The 18774-nt window shown below is 40.0% G+C and overlaps 1 protein-coding gene and 1 long non-coding RNA gene across 3 annotated transcripts in view; one reads left to right on the top strand and one right to left on the bottom strand.

The window, feature by feature from the left end:
* LOC101906757 (uncharacterized) overlaps nt 1-6523 on the top strand; it is a 49701-nt gene extending 43178 nt beyond the window's left edge. For both annotated transcript variants that reach the window (XR_003033412.2, XR_009493482.1), the window contains exons 5-6: nt 4880-5099; nt 5863-6523. This is a non-coding gene — a long non-coding RNA (uncharacterized lncRNA). The remainder of the gene's footprint in view (nt 1-4879; nt 5100-5862) is intronic.
* Nucleotides 6524-12849: 6326 nt separating this feature from the next.
* Nucleotides 12850-16600, bottom strand: LOC112445131 (E3 ubiquitin-protein ligase SIAH1-like). Its single transcript, XM_059883811.1, has one exon. The coding sequence runs from the start codon at nt 16337-16339 to the stop codon at nt 15485-15487; it is 855 nt and encodes a 284-aa protein (XP_059739794.1). The 5' UTR covers nt 16340-16600; the 3' UTR covers nt 12850-15484.
* Between the last annotated feature and the right edge of the window lie 2174 nt (nt 16601-18774).

The raw sequence follows: 18774 nt of genomic DNA, 5'->3' as shown, positions 1-18774 counted from the left end.
CCTGGGAAGTTAAAGTTGGCAGGAGCAATGTGGTTTGGGGCACAGTGGAAAGAAGAGGTAGATCGCATCAGCTGTTGAGTCACTGCAGCTCAGTGGACCAAAACGGTCTTGGTTGGAGTCTCCACTTCAGTAATGTACTGAGCTGTGGTTACAGCCTAGGCAAATGAGGCCAGATGATAGCTAGAGAAGACTGCTAATTAATTAAGCTTGGCCTAAGGTCAGGCCACCAACTGGCAGACGCAAGTTCTTTTTTAAGTAGGAGAATTTTAAGTTGGATGAGAAGGATAAGAGAGATCTGAAATATGAGAACTTTTCCTCTGACTTCTCAAACCCCTTTTCTTATTTCTCTCAGAGCTTAAGTAGTTTCCTCTGTAACAGTATCAGGATTGACTCACAAATTATTATTCATTGTTAAATTATGTTAGGAATGTGTTCAAAATGCAAGAACAGGGTGTACAGTGTAGACACTACTTGAAAAGGCACTTAGATATTTTTTCTTTAAGTGAGGGAGGAATATTTTTTCTGTGATATTTGAAAAGTGAAAGAAGTGTTTGCATTTGTCGTATGGTATATTCTATAAAACCATCTCCTGATTTCCTATTGAGTGTCCTTCTTCTGTGAAAGGCCATGTAAGGTAAGACTGGTTGCTTTTCTGTTAATGAAAGGGTGCAGAGGGTATAACTCTTACTACTGGTGGTTAAACTGAGTTTGAGATTTCACATATACTATGACTTTCTGCTGTGATTTAAGCCTTCTACTGCTACATATTACTCAGAGTATTGTCTCCTCTTCCAGCCAACTAGATGTTAAGCTTCCTGAGGGTAGGCATCTTGTCTCAGACTTCTTTATAATCCTCTATCCAGCCTAGGACCATGCTCATATATGGCTGAGTAGTATTCCAGTGTGTGTGTGTGTGTGTGTGTCTGTGTCTGTGTCTGTGTCTGTGTGTATCACATCTTCTTTATCCATTTATCTGTTGATGGATATTTAGGTTGTTGTTGACATTTGCAACAACATGGATGAACTTGGAGGGCATTATGCTAAGTGAAATTAGAAAAAGACAAATACTGTATGATATCACTTATATGTGGAATCTAAAAAATGCAACAAACTAGTGAATATAACAGAAAAAAAGAATCAGACTCACAGATATAGGGAATAATCTAGTTGTTACCAGTGGGGATGGGTGGGTGGAGGGGAGGTATAGAAGATTAAGAAGATTAAAGCCAGAAGGAAAAACACCAATACAGTATACTAACACATGTATATGGAATTTAGAAAGATGATAACAATAACCCTGTGTACGAGACAGCAAAAGTGACGCTGATGTATGGAACAGTCTTATGGACTCTGTGGGAGAGGGAGAGGGTGGGAAGATTTGGGAGAATGGCATTGAAACGTGTAAAATATCATGTATGAAATGAGATGCCAGTCCAGGTTCAATGCACGATACTGGATGCTTGGGGCTAGTGCACTGGGACGACCCAGAGGGATGGTATGGGGAGGGAGGAGGGAGGAGGGTTCAGGATGGGGAGCACATGTATACCTGTGATGGATTCATTTTGATATTTGGCAAAACTAATACAAATTATGTAAAGTTTAAAAATAAAATAAAATTTAAAAAAAAAGAAGATTAAGAAGATTATAAATTAGGCATAAAATAAGCTATAAGGATATACTGTATAATATATCCTTATATTTTACAATAATTATACATGGAGTATAACCTTTAAAAATTGTGAATCACATAATTGTACATCTGTAACTTATATAATATTTTTTTGTCTTTTTTTAATTAATTAATCTATTTTTTATTTTATTTTTTAACTTTACAATATTGTATTGGTTTTGCCATATATCAACATGAATCCGTTATATAATATTGTCCATCAACTATACTTCAATTACAAAAGATTGAGCTTATATGAGAGTAATGATATGGGAATGACAGGAGTGTAAACATCCACTCTACTTGTGTTTAGTTGTAGTTCTAAGACACAGAGCAGCATGAGATGAGGGATGTTGCAATTTTGGCAATCTACCCCAGCATTTGCTATGTATACTATGCACCCTTAAACTGTGATATTTACAGTTGATGATAGCTGAACCATTCTTAGCAAAATGGGTACAAGACTAAGAAAATTAGTAAGTTTCATTCACAAGAGTTGAAGAGAAGGAGTCATCCTTCTGCTTTGTAGTAATAAAACTAGTGACTCTAGGCCCTAAGATATGAGTCATAGAAACTTGAATGAATCTGCCCACTTTCATAATATTTGTATAGACATGAATTATCTGCTTCCCACCTCTATACATATTATTTCAGGTGAACTGTGTATGAGTATACTAGGAGTGAGGAGGAATTGTCCCCTGTGAAGACAATTGGGCATAGAGGTAGAGCCATTCTTTGAAAAGGAGAAGATTTGATTTTACATATAGTGATATTTCATAAAAAGCAGATATGTTAGAGTCTTTTTTGCCTTCTTACTGACACTTCTGAAAAAGTGAAAGTGAAGTCGTGTCTGACTCTTTGCGACCCCATGGACTGTAGCCTACTAGGCTCCCCCACCTATGGGATTTTCCAGGCAAGAATACTGGAGTGGGTTGCCATTTCCTTCTCCAGGAGATCTTCCCAACCCAGAGACTGAACCCAGGTCTCCTGCATTGTAGGCAGATGCTTTACCCTCTGAGCCACCAGGGAAGTCACTAACACTTCTACTTAACTACTAACTGCCATAAGAGCAAACAAGATAACTGTTGTGTAAAACACTAAAGTTTTACTGTCCTGCAGGTACAGTCATAAATCTGTAAAAGAAGTGTTGATGGTAATACCACTTATGTGAAAAAGAAAAATGTAGTTGACTTCCTAAGACTTTAAAAACAAATTTTTATTGCTGTATAGTTGCTTTACAATGTTGTGTTAGTTTCTGCTGTATAGCAAAGTGAATTGGTTAAACATGTACATGTATCCCCTCCTTTTTATGAATTCCCTTCCTATCTAGGTCACCACAGAGTAGAGTTCCCTGGACAATAGAGTAGGTTTTCATTAGTTATCTATTTTATACATAGTAGTGTATATATGTCAATCCCAGTCTCCCAATTTATCCCATCCCTGCTTTTCCCCTTGGTAACCATATATTTGTTTTCTGCATCTGTGATTCTATTTCTGCTTTGCAAATAGGTTTATTTGTACCATTTTTTCTAGATGCCACATATAAGTGATATTCCTAAGACAGTTTAGAAATAGAAAATATTATGCAAATTAGTTGAGATAATTAGGTATTTAACAAAGGGTTTGGTTTCATTCAACTATCTGAATAGTTCTCAGAATTCTTATCAAATATCTGCTTCCCTTTTTGATTCCAGGTCTTCTCTGATAAAGTGCTTTTTTAGGTAAACCTTGCCCCACTACAAAAATCAGAACCAGACTTTGGTTGAACTAACAGAATGGGCCAGAGACGGGAAGGATGGTGCTGAGAGCCTAGATCTACTTACATATGTCAAGCAGGCAGGGAGGCAGCCAATCTGGAAAGTTCCAAGCTGCAGGCATTAGGAAAAGGTCCAGACAGCTAAACAAAGCCCAGGTGATACACTGAGATCCAGACAGGCCAATAATTGATATGAGAGTTCTTATAACAGATGGCAAGGAACAAGTCATGAAGATAAGTTTTAATGAGCACAGAATCTAACCACAAAGACACATTCAAGACAGGAATTCTAGGTTAGGTATGAAGCTAAGATTGGTTATAATAAGGCAGGAGGTCAGAATGAGGTCTAAAATGAAGATGGCAGTACTGGTCATTGAGATTATGGTTCCAGAATTAGAGATGAAGTTGAACCCATGGGCAGAAAGAGAATGGCTTCAGCTATTGAGCTTAGTTAGCTGCTGGGTTCTAAGCTAAATATGAAGATAAGTATATTTCTATGATAATTTTATTTAGATAGATCCCTGCTGCCATTTCCCAACACAAAGGAAAATTAAATTTTTATATCTTTCTGAAGAGTGCACTTGCTTATAAAATCTCATCTTAAAATCTCTTCTGGTATGTATTTATTCCAAAAAGTTAATTCAACTGCTGCCTTTCAGATACTGTGGAATACTGAGGTGAATAAAACATAGCTATTGGCCTTAGAAAACTTACAGATTCTTGAAGAAGCAAGCATCTAATTACATCTGTTCAGTCACTCAGACATGTCCAACTCTTTGTGACCCTATGGACTGTAACCTGCCAGGCTCCTCTGCTCAAGGGATTTTTCAGGCAAGAATACTAGATTGGGTTGCAGTTTCCTCCTCAATGATTACAATACAGCATGCTGAAAGCACAAGGAATAGAGGTAACCCCATTAAGTCATTCGATCAACCAAATGCATGGAGTGTCTTCTATTTTATAGCATTGGTCTGGAAACACAGGATAATCCCCAGTCCAGACTTTCAATGTCATAGAAAACTTCCAAGAGAAGGTGAAAGTTGATCTGAATTTTGTAAGAGGTAGTCAGGTAAAAGCATGTGGCAAACATTATTCATTCTCCCCTTCCTGCATACAAATAGAAATCTGAATTTTTTGAGGCAGCATTGTAGTAAAAGCTGCCTACCCATTCATATACCATTCTAGGTTTGAATGACCATGTAAGTGAAAAAAAAAAGCCTGTTGAACAGGGCTTTGTTGAAAATATTTTTCCCCCAATGAAAATGAACTTAGCTGACAGGTTCTTCCCTCTTCCTTTTATTCATGCTTGGAATGCAGATATGAAACCTAGAGATGGAATCATCATCTCTCAGCCATAAAACCTCCTTACAGTAATGGTAAAATAAAAAGATAGTAGGAGTCTTGGTCCCTGATGATACCATACAACTTATATTTCCTTTGGATTTTTGTTTAAGCCATTGTAGTCACTTTTCTATGATGTACTGTTAAATACAATTCTAAGTAATAAGAAGAGTACTGGAGTTTGGTGGTAAAGAGTTCAAGAGAAACTTCCCAGGCATAGGAAACAATGAGATTCACAAAGATGTGGAGTGAGAAGCTCAATATGAAGAAACTGTAAGGAAACCAACTGATTGGAGTTATGAAGAGAAGGAGACCAGAGATGAAGTTGTAGAGGTGAGTAAAGGCCGGTTCCTTGTAACCCATATTAAGGAGTGTGAGCTTTGTTGTAAAAGTAATAAAGATTCTCTTGTGGATTTTTTCATGACTTAATATTTGCATTTTAGAGAGAACATTTTATTAGAATATTTAGAAACATTTGGGAGAGACTGATGGCAGGCAGATTAGATGGGAGATTTATATCGTCCAGGTGATTAAAAACCAAAACTAAGTTAGTAGAAATGGGAATTGATAGACCAGATTGGAGTTACTAATTATAGGTCTCTAGAAGAGATTCAAAATATATCAAGGAGGTAGAATCAACATAGATTGGATGTGTAAATTTGAAGCAAAGAACATCTCAAGGATGATCCTCAGGTTTCTGTCTTGGGTGACCAGACGATTCACCAAGATTGGTACTACAGGAGGAAATGATGGTTAAGTAATGATCCAAACTCTGATATCTCTGAAAACCAGAGAGAATTAAAGTATATTTTGCCAACTGTAAAAGTACCTCTCAGGAACAGTGGTAATACAGCCTCAACTGTTAAAAATGACATGTATATAAACTTAGTATTTTCAGAAAATTCCTAAGTAGATTGAGATAGAGATAATAGTGTTTTATTTTCATGCAATACAATGTTTATGCTGTTCTTTAATATTTCTTAGAACGTGGTTAGAAAAAAAACAAAAGATAAAAACAAAGATAACAACACCAAAACAGCTATACTACAGTAACCATAGTAATGTTTTCTGTTTCTTTCTTTGTTTCCTATTTCAGCCCAGTTCAACTCTGTAAAGAGAAAATGATGAATGGAGAAGAATAAGAGGGAAAGAAATGAGCCATAAGAGACATTTAGCAGACATTATTTTAATGTCTCTGACATAGTTTTGCATAGTTTCACACCTTTATGAGTTTATTGCTATAATGGTGGCAGGAAGATACAGGTTCCAGGCACCGCTAAGTAATGAGACAGTTTTGAGTTTTACTTGATACTTCCAGTAAAGTCTTTTCACAGTATCTGTGCTCTTTCAATCCAGAGTAAAGAGTGCTCACATAAAAAGCCCTAGCAGTGGCAAAAGGAATCAAAACTCCCTGCATTCTTTTCCATCTAGATGTCCTCTCTTTGGTTTGGTCAAGTCAAGATGAAGGGCAGAATAGGTTGGCACTTGTTATCAGCCCATATAACCACATCACAGTGAAAACAGTGATGTCCAAAGTTTAGTAACCATGACTGGAAAGGGCTGGTTGTGCCTGAACTTCTGTACTTGATTGCATAAACCAGTAGCCTATATTTGGACGAAGTAACGAGAGGAAATTGTAATTATTCATTTCATCTTGGTAGGATTTGGCTTATTGCTCCTGCCTTCTGAATTAAATGGATTTAAAAGAGACTGAAAGACTTAGAAAAGCTTCTCTTGCTACAGATGTTCTGCTCTCTTTGGCGGGGGGTGGGGTAGGGTGGGCATCACACCACACAGCTCACAGGTACTCAGTTCCTGGATTCCTGGATCAAGGATTGAATCCAGGCTATGACAGTGAAAGACCAGAATCCTAACCAATAGGCCACCAGGGAACTGCCTCTGCTGCTATTTTTAAACAGTGAAAGACTGCTCCTAATACACGAGAGGGTATTGGTGGGAAGGAGAAAAACAGATATTGTGGAATAACTAGGTTCTTATGAGCTAAAAATATTGACTGGAAGTTGTTGACTGTGGTCACATGAGCTTTATTGGCATACCGAAGGAAAAACTGAAGAAGAAAAGATTGCTTTATGAAATGTATTTTTTTTGGAGACCATGTTGGTAGGTAAGTTTGAAAAGAAATCCTTGGGGTAAAGTCAGAAACTAAGATAGTATTTGCTAAAGTATCATTTCAATGCCTAGATACTTAGTCATCAAATATATTTTTAGTTACCTGTTTAATTCACAACATTCTGACACAGTGCTCAATAGTGAGAAGTATAAATCCCACACTCTGGGATTAGATAATAAAACAATCCAAGGGGATTTTTTTTTTCCTGATCGCACATTGCATTCATCTCATACCTTGAAGGACAAGGGCTCATTTCACTTTAAACTTTTCTTTTTCCCTGCCACAGCCTCATCACAGATGATTTTCATACAAATGTGTGATCTTTTTGTGATTTACCTCAATTACTCTTTCTACCTTTCATTTCCTAGAGTACTTTGCAGAATCCTAAACTATTTTGATTCCAAAGCGGGTTAGTTATGTATCAGTACAAAATCAAAGGCTCACCAATCAGAAAGCTAGGAATGAAATAGGTATCCGTCTGTGATGGCATTATAGTGATTTGGGCAGACCCGGTGGTAAGGCAGTGACAGAAGATGTGCACCACTGTCCCTTTGCATGGAAGCAGGAAGGTACAGGAAGAAGCAATAATGCCTTAAGAGGAGTATAACAGAAAGGGAAAGAATAAGAAATAAAGCTGAACTTATAGAAATAGCTTCTAATTTACTTTTCATTATATCTAGAAGCTCTAGAGTGCCATCTGACCTTTCTACCAGGAGAAGCAGTAAATAAAATGTATAAATAATTTGTATTTTATATGTGTTTTGTACCCCAAATATGGAACTCAGCCTATTTGAGAATGAGCATTCCTAACTGCAAGGTCAGTGAATTCAGAATCAACTGGACTATCAACTCCTTTTGACAGAATCTATTTGTTTCAAAGTCATGTTATTTGCCCTTGTAAGAAGCAAGATAAACAGAGCAGTTTCAAAGAAAGTTGTGAGATAGTTGGGCTTTAAGAATTTGACTTTGACAAGTTCGAGAAGTAAAAACAGGGGTGGAGGGGGGGTTGGGGATGTTTAGGGATGTAATAGGGATGCTTATCCTATTTAAAAAAAAAACAGAATCAATAACTAATTTATTCAACAAGCACTTATTGAATACCTTCCATGTGTCATTGGTGATGGGCTACATACTAGACATGTTAAAAATGAGAAGCAGGCAGGATACATTTCAATCCAGGAGAGGAAGAAGGTGATTCCATGACAGACTAGCAGGTGAGATTTTAGGTCAAATGTAGCCTTTAAGCATCTCTCATATTCTACCAGGGAGGTGACTATTAACACTTACATAAAGGCCCTACCTGACACAGGAGGAAATAGAGGCCCTGCAATACAGTCCTAATTTTCCTCCTATTCCTAGATAATGAAGACAATGAAAACATAATTTTAATTGAAAAGTTGATGAGAATGAGTAAAAGCTTGCATGCTTCTAAAAATTTCTGGAGTTCTTGGCCTTTCCATATTCTTATGATAAAGCCCACAGTGGTCACTTCCTTAGTATATCCCCCAATGAGGATATATTTAAATAGATCTATTTAAAATAGACTTTATTTTTTAGAGCAGTTTTAGGTTCACAGCAAAATTGAGGAGAAAGTATGGGGAGTTCCCATAAACACACTAACCCCACACATGCATAGCCTTGCCTACTATCAACATCCTCCACCAGGGTGGTATATTTATTACAAATGAGGAACCTACATCAACACATCATGATCACCCAAAGACCATTATTTATGTTAGCTTCACTCTTGGTGCCGTACACCCCATAGTGTCAGTCACTCAATCGTGTCCAACTCTTTGTGACCCCATGGACTGTAGCCCTCCAGGCTCCTCTGTCCATGGGATTTTCCAGGCAAGAATACTGGAGTGGGTGGCCATTCCCTTCTCCAGGGGATCTTCCTGACTCAGGGATCAAACTTGAGTCTCGTGTGTTGCAGGCAGATTCTTTACCATCTGAGTCACCAGGGAAGCTATATTCAGGGAAGCTATACCAGGGAAACTACAATAGGGAAGTACGTTTTATGGGCTTTGACAAATGCATAATAACATGGATCCAACATTATAGTTCAAGCAGAATAGTTTCACTGCCCTAAACATCTTCTCTGCTCTGCCTATTCATCCCTCCCTCCACCCTAACACCTGGCAACCACTGATCTTTTTACCATCTACATAGTTTTGCCTTTTCTAGAGTGTCACAGAGTTGGAATCAAACAGTATGTATTCTTTTTAGATTGGTTTCCTTTTTCTCAGTAATATCCCTGATAGCTTAAGTGGTAATGAACCTACCTGCAATGCAGGAGACACAGGTTTGATCCCTGGGTCAGGAAGATCCCCTGGAGAAGGAAGTGGCAACCCACTCCAGGATTCTTGCCTGGAGAATTTCATGGAGAAGAAAGCCTGGCAGGCTAAAGTCATTAGGGTAGCAAAGAGTTGGACACAAGTAAGCATGCATGCACTATACATTTGTGATTCTTCCAGTCTTTTCATGGCTTAATAGCTCATTTCTTCTTAGCACTAAATAACATGCTATAATAGCAAATGATGACACCTACCAGAATTATACTAAAATTTAAAAAAACTAACATGTTGGCTAGGAAATGCAACAGCAGGAATTCTTATATACTGCTGATGGAAGTGTAAATTGGTACAGCCACTTTGGGAAACTGCTTCTCTATCTTGATTAAAGCTGAATATATGCTTAACTTATGACCCAGAAATTCCATACCAACATAAATACATACGTAGATTCACCAGTAGCATGCACAAGAAATTTCACAGCAGCATCATATGAGAACCAGTAAGTTAATGTTTATCAACAGGAAGATGGATACATAAAGTATATTCTGTTAGTTCAATGCTTCACAGCTATGAAAACGAACAAACAACTACCACAGGCAGCAATGTGGAGGAAGCTCACAAACACCATGTTGAGTGAAAACTGTCAGCCACAAAAGACTACATACTCTTTGATTACAGTTATATGAAGTTCAAAAACACAAACCTAATCTATGATAATAAATAGTGATTAATTTTGAGTAGGAGGAGGATAATGAATGGGAAGGGGAATGTTCTGTTTGACTTGGGGAATGGTTACACAGGGGTTTTTATTTTTCGGGGCGGGGGGCAGGGGTTGTTTGTCTGTCACATCATGCAGCTCATGGGATCTCAGTTCCCCGACCAGGGATTGAACTCTGGCCGTGGCGTTGAAAGTCCAGAATCCTAACCACTAGGCCACCAGGAAACCCCTACACAGATCTCTTCATGCTGTGAAAATTCATTGAGCTGTATGCTTATGATTTGTATACTTTTTAGAATGCATATTGTTATATTTCAGTATAAACATTTATTAAAGAATATAGAACCTCAGTTGGACCTATTGAGATCGAGAAAAGCTATATGGTTATCTATGATAGGAAGCCTACATTTTTTTCCAACCTGCACTTATTGGGAATTAGTAGACTACACAAGGGGTTAATCTCATGAGCTAAGGATAGCGTTTTTATAGATAAGGTGGGATTGGGACTTTGGTGTGTCTGATTTCAAAGCCTATGCTCACAGCCACTATCCCATACTGCGTTTTATTATGATTATATACTCTCTTCCAGACCTATTTATGCTAAACATCTGTGGTTCTGTGTATTTTCTTTTCCCATTTTATTTTATGACACAGAGGGATAGCGAAATGCTAAGTGTATCCTCAGTTATGTTTCATGACACCAAAATAAAGTTGAAAGACATTTGTTTGCTCTAAACAAGGCAAAATGAGTATCATACGTGTGTATGTATTATTTTTTGTGTGTTGTGCTCGTAAGCCTTAGGAATATGTACGTGGTATGTCATTATATCTTTTGAATAATTTTTCACTTGTTTCAAAATGCTTTTCATATTTTGCTTAGCATTTGACAACAGTCAACACTGAGCAGACAATCTCACTGAATTTTCTGTGTTGGATATTTAAGTTTTCCCCCACCTCAGGATATATTGGGTTGGCCAAAAAGTTCTTTCAGGTTTTCTGTTACGATGTAATGGAGAAACCTCAAATGAATTTCTTTGTCAACCCAATGCTAATTCAAAATCTTTCAGGGTCTGCAAGCAGTTTAATTTTTTCCAATGTGCATTGACTTGTATGGAGATAGTAAATTGTATCTGTCACTGTTCATCTGTTGTCCAGTGATAACATTTGTTTAGTTCCCCAGGAGTGTGTTTTAATTCCCACCCCCGCCATCTTGACTAACTCTAACATTCATCCTTCTCTGGTTCTTAATAAATTGGTGAAACTGCAACCCCACCAGTCATTTATAGGACTGTAGCACCTCCCTTTTAACCATTCATACACACTGAAATTCGGTCATTCATTTTTACTCTTAGCTTTCCACCTCTTAAACACTTTATAATCCATAGCTAAAGTAGCACATGCTCACCCTCTAGTTACAAGCTTAATATGTAAGCATGGAAAGATGTGCGAATAGTACTGTTTTCATAGAAGCACTTTCCTCCCCCTCTGCTGCTGCTGCTGCTAAGTTGCTTCAGTCATGTCCGACTCTGTGCGACCCCATAGACGGCAGCCCACCAGGATCCCCCATCCCTGGGATTCTCCAGGCAAGAACACTAGAGTGGGTTGCCATTTCCTTCTCCAATGCATGAAAGTGAAAAGTGAAAGTGAAGTCACTCAGTCATGTTCGCCTCTTAGCAACCCCATGGACTGCAGCCCACCAGGCTCCTCCCTCCATGGGATTTTCCAAGCAAGAGTGATGGAGTGGGGTGCCATTGCCTTCTCTGTTCCCCCTAGAGGTTAACTATTTAGATTTCCTATTGAATATCATAGATGATTCTTCTCTATTTTTGGATTAAAGATAGCTTGTCCAGTATTCTAGCTTTGTTCATGTATTCATTATTATTGCTTTAACTGGTTAAATGCAGTTGATATCATTGACACATATATTCCTAAGACAATTTATGGTTTAAATGTTCAACTCATTTTTAATATAGTAATAGTTTCAAAAACATCAAACTTTAATATACACATCTTTATTTGTGATATAATTATCAATTTTCTTCATTTAATTTTTTAGAGACTATACTACAGAACTCCTAAAAGGGCAAAAACAAATAAAGCATTATTTCCAAAAGTAAGGCTTGCAGAGTCAATAACATGACAAGGTTGTTAAATGTTTGAGATCCTTAACAATGTAAGGCATAGAGCTAGCCTGGAAGACCATTAAGTAAATATGATCTATATTATGGAGAAGAGTAGATCCTCATTCCCTTAGGTAGATGCAATAAACTAAGAAATCTTACTCTTAAAAAACATTACTGGAGTATAGTTGATTCACAATGTTGTGTTAATTTCTGCTGCACAGCAAAGTGATTCAGATTATATATATATATATACTTTGTCATATTCTTTTCCATTATGGCTTATCACAGGATATTAAATATAGTTCACTGTGCTATACAGTAAGACCTTGTTGTTTATCAAATCTTTATTATAGAGTTTAGGTACTAATTTTAGAAAAGCTAACAACTCACTAACAACGTTGAACTTGTTCAGACTTAAAAACAATGACACACCCACATGCTCTCTCAGCACCTTTCAATAACCTGCCTGTTTCAACACTTGGTAGCTTCAGATCAGATTATTAGCTTTTACCTTTCTTTTTTACTTTTAGCAAGGTAATTGGAAAGGTGAAATTGATAGAAAGTTATACAATTCAGTGGTATTAATATTCCTGCATTGCCTGTAGGAGTCATATTCTGACTTGTTTTTCTGGTAGACATTTGGTTATAAATCCAAATGAATATCTTTTAATCAGTCCTGGAAGAGAAATAGCTCATCACAACCTGTTAAGAGATATTTGTGAAAAATGTAATGAAATGTTTTAGGAAGAAGGAAGAGATGTACAACACCAAGATTCTCATGAAAATGTATCTAGTCTATTGATGAACTCAAATTCCAAGTCTGAGTTTTGAAACAAAATTTCCATGGCATTTTAGCTAATCTGCAATGAAAGAAAGTGAAAGTGAAAGTCACTCGGGACTGTCTGCCTCTTGTGAACCCATGGACTCTCCAGGCCAGAATACTGGAGTGGGTAATTGTTCCCTTCTCCAGGGAATCTACAGTCCGTGGAATTCTGCAGGCCAGAATCCTAGAGTGCATAGCCTTTCCATTCTCCAGGGGATCTTCCCAACCAGGGATCGTACTGAGATCTCCCACTTTGCAGCCTGATTCTTTCCCAGCTGAGCCACAAAGGAAGCCCAAGAATAGAGAAGTGGGTATCCAATCCCTTCTCCCACACTTTGCGACCACATGGACGATACAGTGCATGGAATTCACCAGGCCAGAAGAGTGGAGTGGGTAGCCCTTCCCTTTTCTAGGGGATCTTCCCAACCCAGGGATTGAACCCAGATCTCCCACATTGCAGGCAGATTCTGTACCAGCTAAGCCACAGGGAAAGCCTGAAAATATTGGAGTGGGTAGTCTCTCCATTCTCTCACTCTTTGCGACCACATGGAGTCACAGTCCATGGAATTCTCCTGGTGAGTATCCTGGAGTGGCTAGCCATTCCCTTCTCCAGAGGATATACAGTCCATGGAATTCTTCAGGCCAGAATACTGGAGTGGGTATCCTTTCCCTTCTCCAGGGGATCTTCCCAACCCAGGGATTGAACCCAGATCTCCCACATTGCAGGCAGATCCTTTACCAGCTAAGCCACAAGGGAAGTCTACAAATGCTGGAGTGGATAGCCTATCCCTTCTCTCACTCTTTGCAACCCCATGGACTATAGAGTCCATGAAATTCACTTGGGCAGAATACTGGAGTGAGTGGCCAATTCCTTCTCCAGGAGATCTACAGTCCATGGATTTCTCCTGGCCAGGGTACTGGAGTGCATATCCTTTGCCTTCTCCATGTGATCTTCCCAATCCAGGAATCCAACCCAGATCTCTCACAGTGCAGGCGGATTCTTTACCAGCTGAGCCACAAGGGAAGCCCAGTTATACTGGAGTGGGTGGCTTATCCCTTCTCCCACTCGTTCGACCACATGGACTCTAAGTCCATGGAATTCTCCAGGCTAGAATACTGCAGTGGGTACCCATTCCCTTCTCCAAGCAATCTACAGTCCTTGTAATTCTCCAGGCCAGAATTTTGGAGTAGGTAAGCCTTTCCCTTCTGCAGGGCATCTTCCCAACCCGGGCTCAAACCCAAACTTCCCACATTGCAGGCAGATTCTTTACCAGATGAGCCACAAGGGAAGCCCAAGAATACTGGAGTGGGTAGCCTATCCCTCCTCCCACTCTTTCTGACCACAAGGACCATACAGTGCATGGAATTCTCCAGGCCAGAATACTGCAATGGGTACCCGTTTGAACCCAGATATCCCACATTGCAGGTGGGTTCTTTACTAGCTGAGCCTCAAGGGAAGCCCAAGAATACTGGAGTGGGTAGCCTATCCCTTATCCCACTCTTTATGACCTCATTGACTATACATTCCATGGACTTGTCCAGGCCAGAATACTGGAGTGGGTAGCCGTTCCTTCTCCAGGTATCTTCCCAACCCAGATATCCAACCCAGATCTCCCACATTGCTAGCCAATTCTTTACCAGCTGAGCCACAAGGGAAGCCCAAGAATACTGGAGTGGGTAGTCTGTCCCTTCTCCCAATCTGTGCGACCACATAGGCCAGAATACTGGAGTGGGTAGCCTTTCCCTTCTCCAGAGATGCTTCCCAACCCCAGGATCGAACCCAAATCTCCAACACTGCAGGCAATTCTTCAGCTGCTGAGCCACAAGGGAAGCCCAAGGATACTGGAGTGGGTAGCCTATCCCTTCTCCAGCGGATTTTCCCCCCACCCAGCAATCGAACCATGATCTCCTGCATTGCAGCCAGATTCTTCACCAGTGGAGCTATCAGGGAAGCCCCTTACATGAATAGCTTTTTTTGCTCTACACCAAATACAAAATGCTCCGTTTCAAAAGCCCTGAAAAACTCTTTGTGGTGACATCAAATAAATAAGAATCATTTTAGTTTTTTTTACAGAAAAGAAAGTCAAATTTATTTAATTAAAAACTAGAATTAAAAATTAGCAAATACACAAACACACACTCAAAAATACACACACAAGAACACTATGTATTGACTCCCAGAGGGGATATGCAGCGGTCCAAGACCACTCAATATGGCTTGTCAGTTATAGAATTCCAAGCATGCACACGCGTGCACACACACACACACACACAGCACAGGCACACAAAAAAGAACCCAGTATTTTTCAACAGTACACTCAATCTACCATAAACAAAAATTCAGAATTAGTTTTCAAAGGTTCCTTTTTTAATTCAAAAGATGCCCATCTCGGGTATAAACATACATATATTTTTTCAGTGGTTTACTGTTGGCTTATTTTAAATATATTAGTGTTATTACATGCAACTATTTCCTGTATTTAACACGCTTTCGTTTTATTTACTTTAACGTCTCTAGCTTGAACCTACCAAAAGTTTCTGGTTGGTAGGAAGACAGGTGCCTTATTCTCTGTGAAACTGAATGTATTGGTTTTAAACACTCGTCAGAAAATGTTTGATCAGCATTTCAACACATGGAAATAGTTACATCGATGCTTAAATTGCCATTTTCTGCGAAAAGTTCCGCAACTTCAGAGTCGAATATTAGGCAGTCACTGTTGATAAGGGCTGTTGCAATTCCCTCATGAATAGATAGAGGCGTGGCTTCCCAACTCAATCGCCGCCTATTACCATTTAGCTCAAGTTGATAAGTAAAATTTTCAGCTTGCTCGCGTGTTCCTATCAGCTGGACTACTGCAAAGAATTTCTGGTGACCATCGTAGATTTCCAGTTTCTCCAAAACTAGTAAGAAGTGAAACCCAAAACAGGACTGCAACATCACCCACTCAAGGGTACCAGCCAGATTAATGTTGACTGCAAGGAAAACTACAACTTCTCCGCGCAGGGTTATAATGGACTCATTATAGTGCTGCATCAGATGCGGCACTACAGCATCCATGGAGCCTTGCCACCCACAGGAAGTACCAGGGCAAGGACAACGACAGGGCCTAAACTCACAGTGTTCTTCATGGTCTGCTTTTTCTGTGGGTGGCATAGTTTTTCCACATCCTGAAGAGGTGTACTTACAGGGGAAAAGTACTAAATTGGCCACTTTCTCCATGGCTAGGTTGCGAATGGATGTCAGCGGGACCCGGCAAGTTGGACAACGTGTGAGCTTTGGGCGACAGTTGCCACAAACAAGATGGCCACTCTTACACTGTGTAATTGGAGGTAACACATACTCAAAGCAGACCGGACACTCAAAAAGACTCGCCAAGTCATTGTTGGACACAGTGGTGCCAGTCAAGACAGGCGCCCTCCGGGAGGAAGGCGCACCATTTGAGGTTCCAGTAGGTAATGCTCTTTCGGTCAGACGACTCATTTCTGTCAGGCGCCTCGGACCTCGGTCCTGGCTCAAACACGCTCCGCCGTCGCCGCCGCCAACGCCCGCCACCGCGGGCAGCGCCACTGCCACTGCGTCTGCCTCATGCCAGTACCGACGGGACACTCTGGCTCGCCGCCGCCATTAGAGAGTGCGCGCAGCAACGGTCGCCGCGGCTCCTCACTGTCCGCCGCCGGCGTTCCGCGCGTTCTCGAACCCGCGCGCGCGCCCGCTAAATACCTCACACTATGGCGGCCACTGCTGGGAGGTGCGGCCGGCAGGGGGCCAACAGGAATCTTTTTAAAGGAATAGGTCATTGTTACAATCTCAGCATTCCTTGCCCAGAGCTATTTTGCATGTTGAGTCATATAACAGTTTTAGTCCTAGTAACTGTCTATTTTGGGAGCTCACCTACAATCTGGTGACATTATGGAAAAAGTATGAAATTAGAACTGCAATAGGAATAATCCAGAGTTTAAAAGATTAAATTAGTACCTAGCTACTTTTCATGTATAAAGGTGCTTTTCAAGCACTAATTAATCCGCTTAAAACCTCTGTGAGCATGGCTGGACTAGGAGAAAATCAGAGTTTTGAAGAGAGAAAAGTGAAAAGTTTCTAGTGGAGCTGTATTTTTCCATAACTCGTCTCCAGGCAGACTCTCCTAAATAGGTGTCAATTAAATTCTGCTTATCTGAACAGTCAGGCTGTTCAGTAGATTAAAAAAATTCAGTTTTACCTGAAACCCTTAGGAATAACCTAAGGTCTTATCCCACAGCGAAACAAAATCTCCGAATTGAGAAATCAAGGAAGCCCAGAACTATCCTGGATATTTGTACATATTCGGGGTCAGTGATGGACTATTATAAAACCAAATACACTGGTTTTAACTAGAATTGGACATATTGCTAAGAAAATAACCAGTTACATCACCATGTCTGATTCCGTGCAGGTCAATAATTCATTTCTGACTATGGCAGTTTCATCAAACTTTGGGGTGAAGGAATGCATGTGGGTGTCACTGACTGCTACTGGCAGGCCTGAGGCATTAACAAGAGCGAAGACCAAATTGAAGGGAAAAAGTGGTTGTGGTAGAAGATCACCAACAAATTCATAAGATGTCAACCATAATTTCAACCAGTGGCCCAGAGAGCAGGGAGATAAATCTGTTAAAACAATGGGATGAGTAAGAATAAATACAAGGAACAGGTCGTGCTGGAAGTACAGGAAGAATTGGAATAGCATATTCATGTGGGAATCGTGTCAGAAGCCAGGATATTGCAAGTAGATATAATCTATTAATAGAAGGGGACGACAGAGGATGAGATGGCTGGATGGCATCACTGACTCGATGGACGTGAGTCTCGGTGAACTCCGGGAGTTGGTGATGGACAGGGAGGCCTGGCGTGCTGCGATTCACGGGGTCGCAAAGAGTCGGACACGACTGAGCGACTGATCTGATCTCACCCAAAACTCAACCCGAGAAACATGTCAAATTCACGTGGGACATTGTGGCATGGAGCACCAGTACAGCTACCCCCACACACAGCACTTACACACACATACACACACTTCTAGCCCCACATGCCTGTTCTATATTTTTCCATTTCAGTATCACTTTCTAACATGCTTCACAATTAACTTAACCATGTTCTCTCTCTCACTCCCTACCGAATGGAAGGTACTGAGGTAGACAGGTTTGTATGTTTTGTTTATTGATGTATGCATATACAACAGTGTCTGGAATAATAGGCTCTCAATAACAATTTGCTGACTAAGTGATTTTAAGAAATGAGTATGGGAACTCATTCCAGAGTGCCTTAGTGACGGGTCAAAACACCCTGAGCTCAATATGATGCATTATTTATCAACTGTTATTTCTATAGTCGTGTGGACTCTACTTTTAAGTATAGGTTCTTGGGACTTCCCTGGCAGTCCAGTGGTTAAGACTCCTCGCTTCCCCTGCAGGGGGCACAGGGTTCGATCCCTGGTGGGGAAACTTTCTGCATGCTACTTGGCATGGCCAAAAGAGGAAAAAAAAAAAAAAAGTACAAGTTCTCTCTGTCTACTGCTTTTTAGACAAATAGAATGGAGACCCATCAAAGTGAGCTGAGGAAAGGGGAGAGCAACAGGAAAGGGGTTCAGAGGATACGAGGGGTGAGGGGATGATATATTCTGTAGGGCCCTGTTGTCCATTGTAAGGATTTTGGCTTTGAGTCCAAGCGAGGTGGGATGCCACTGAAAAGTTTTGAGGAGTAGAGTGACTTGATCTGACATATATTTGAACAGAATCTCTTGAGATGCTGTGTGAAAAATAAACTAGAGGGGTAAAAAGGCCAAAGCTGGAAGACTAGTGAAGAGACTACTGCAAAAATCCAAAGCACAGATGATGATGGCTTGGAATTGAGTGGTAGCACCAGAGGTTTTTTGAACTGGTC

The sequence above is a fragment of the Bos taurus genome, chromosome X (genome assembly GCF_002263795.3).
Source record: "Bos taurus isolate L1 Dominette 01449 registration number 42190680 breed Hereford chromosome X, ARS-UCD2.0, whole genome shotgun sequence".
Classification (NCBI taxonomy): domain Eukaryota; kingdom Metazoa; phylum Chordata; class Mammalia; order Artiodactyla; family Bovidae; genus Bos; species Bos taurus.
Note: the sequence above shows the minus strand (reverse complement) of the source record. Positions and strands in the feature narration are given on the sequence as shown.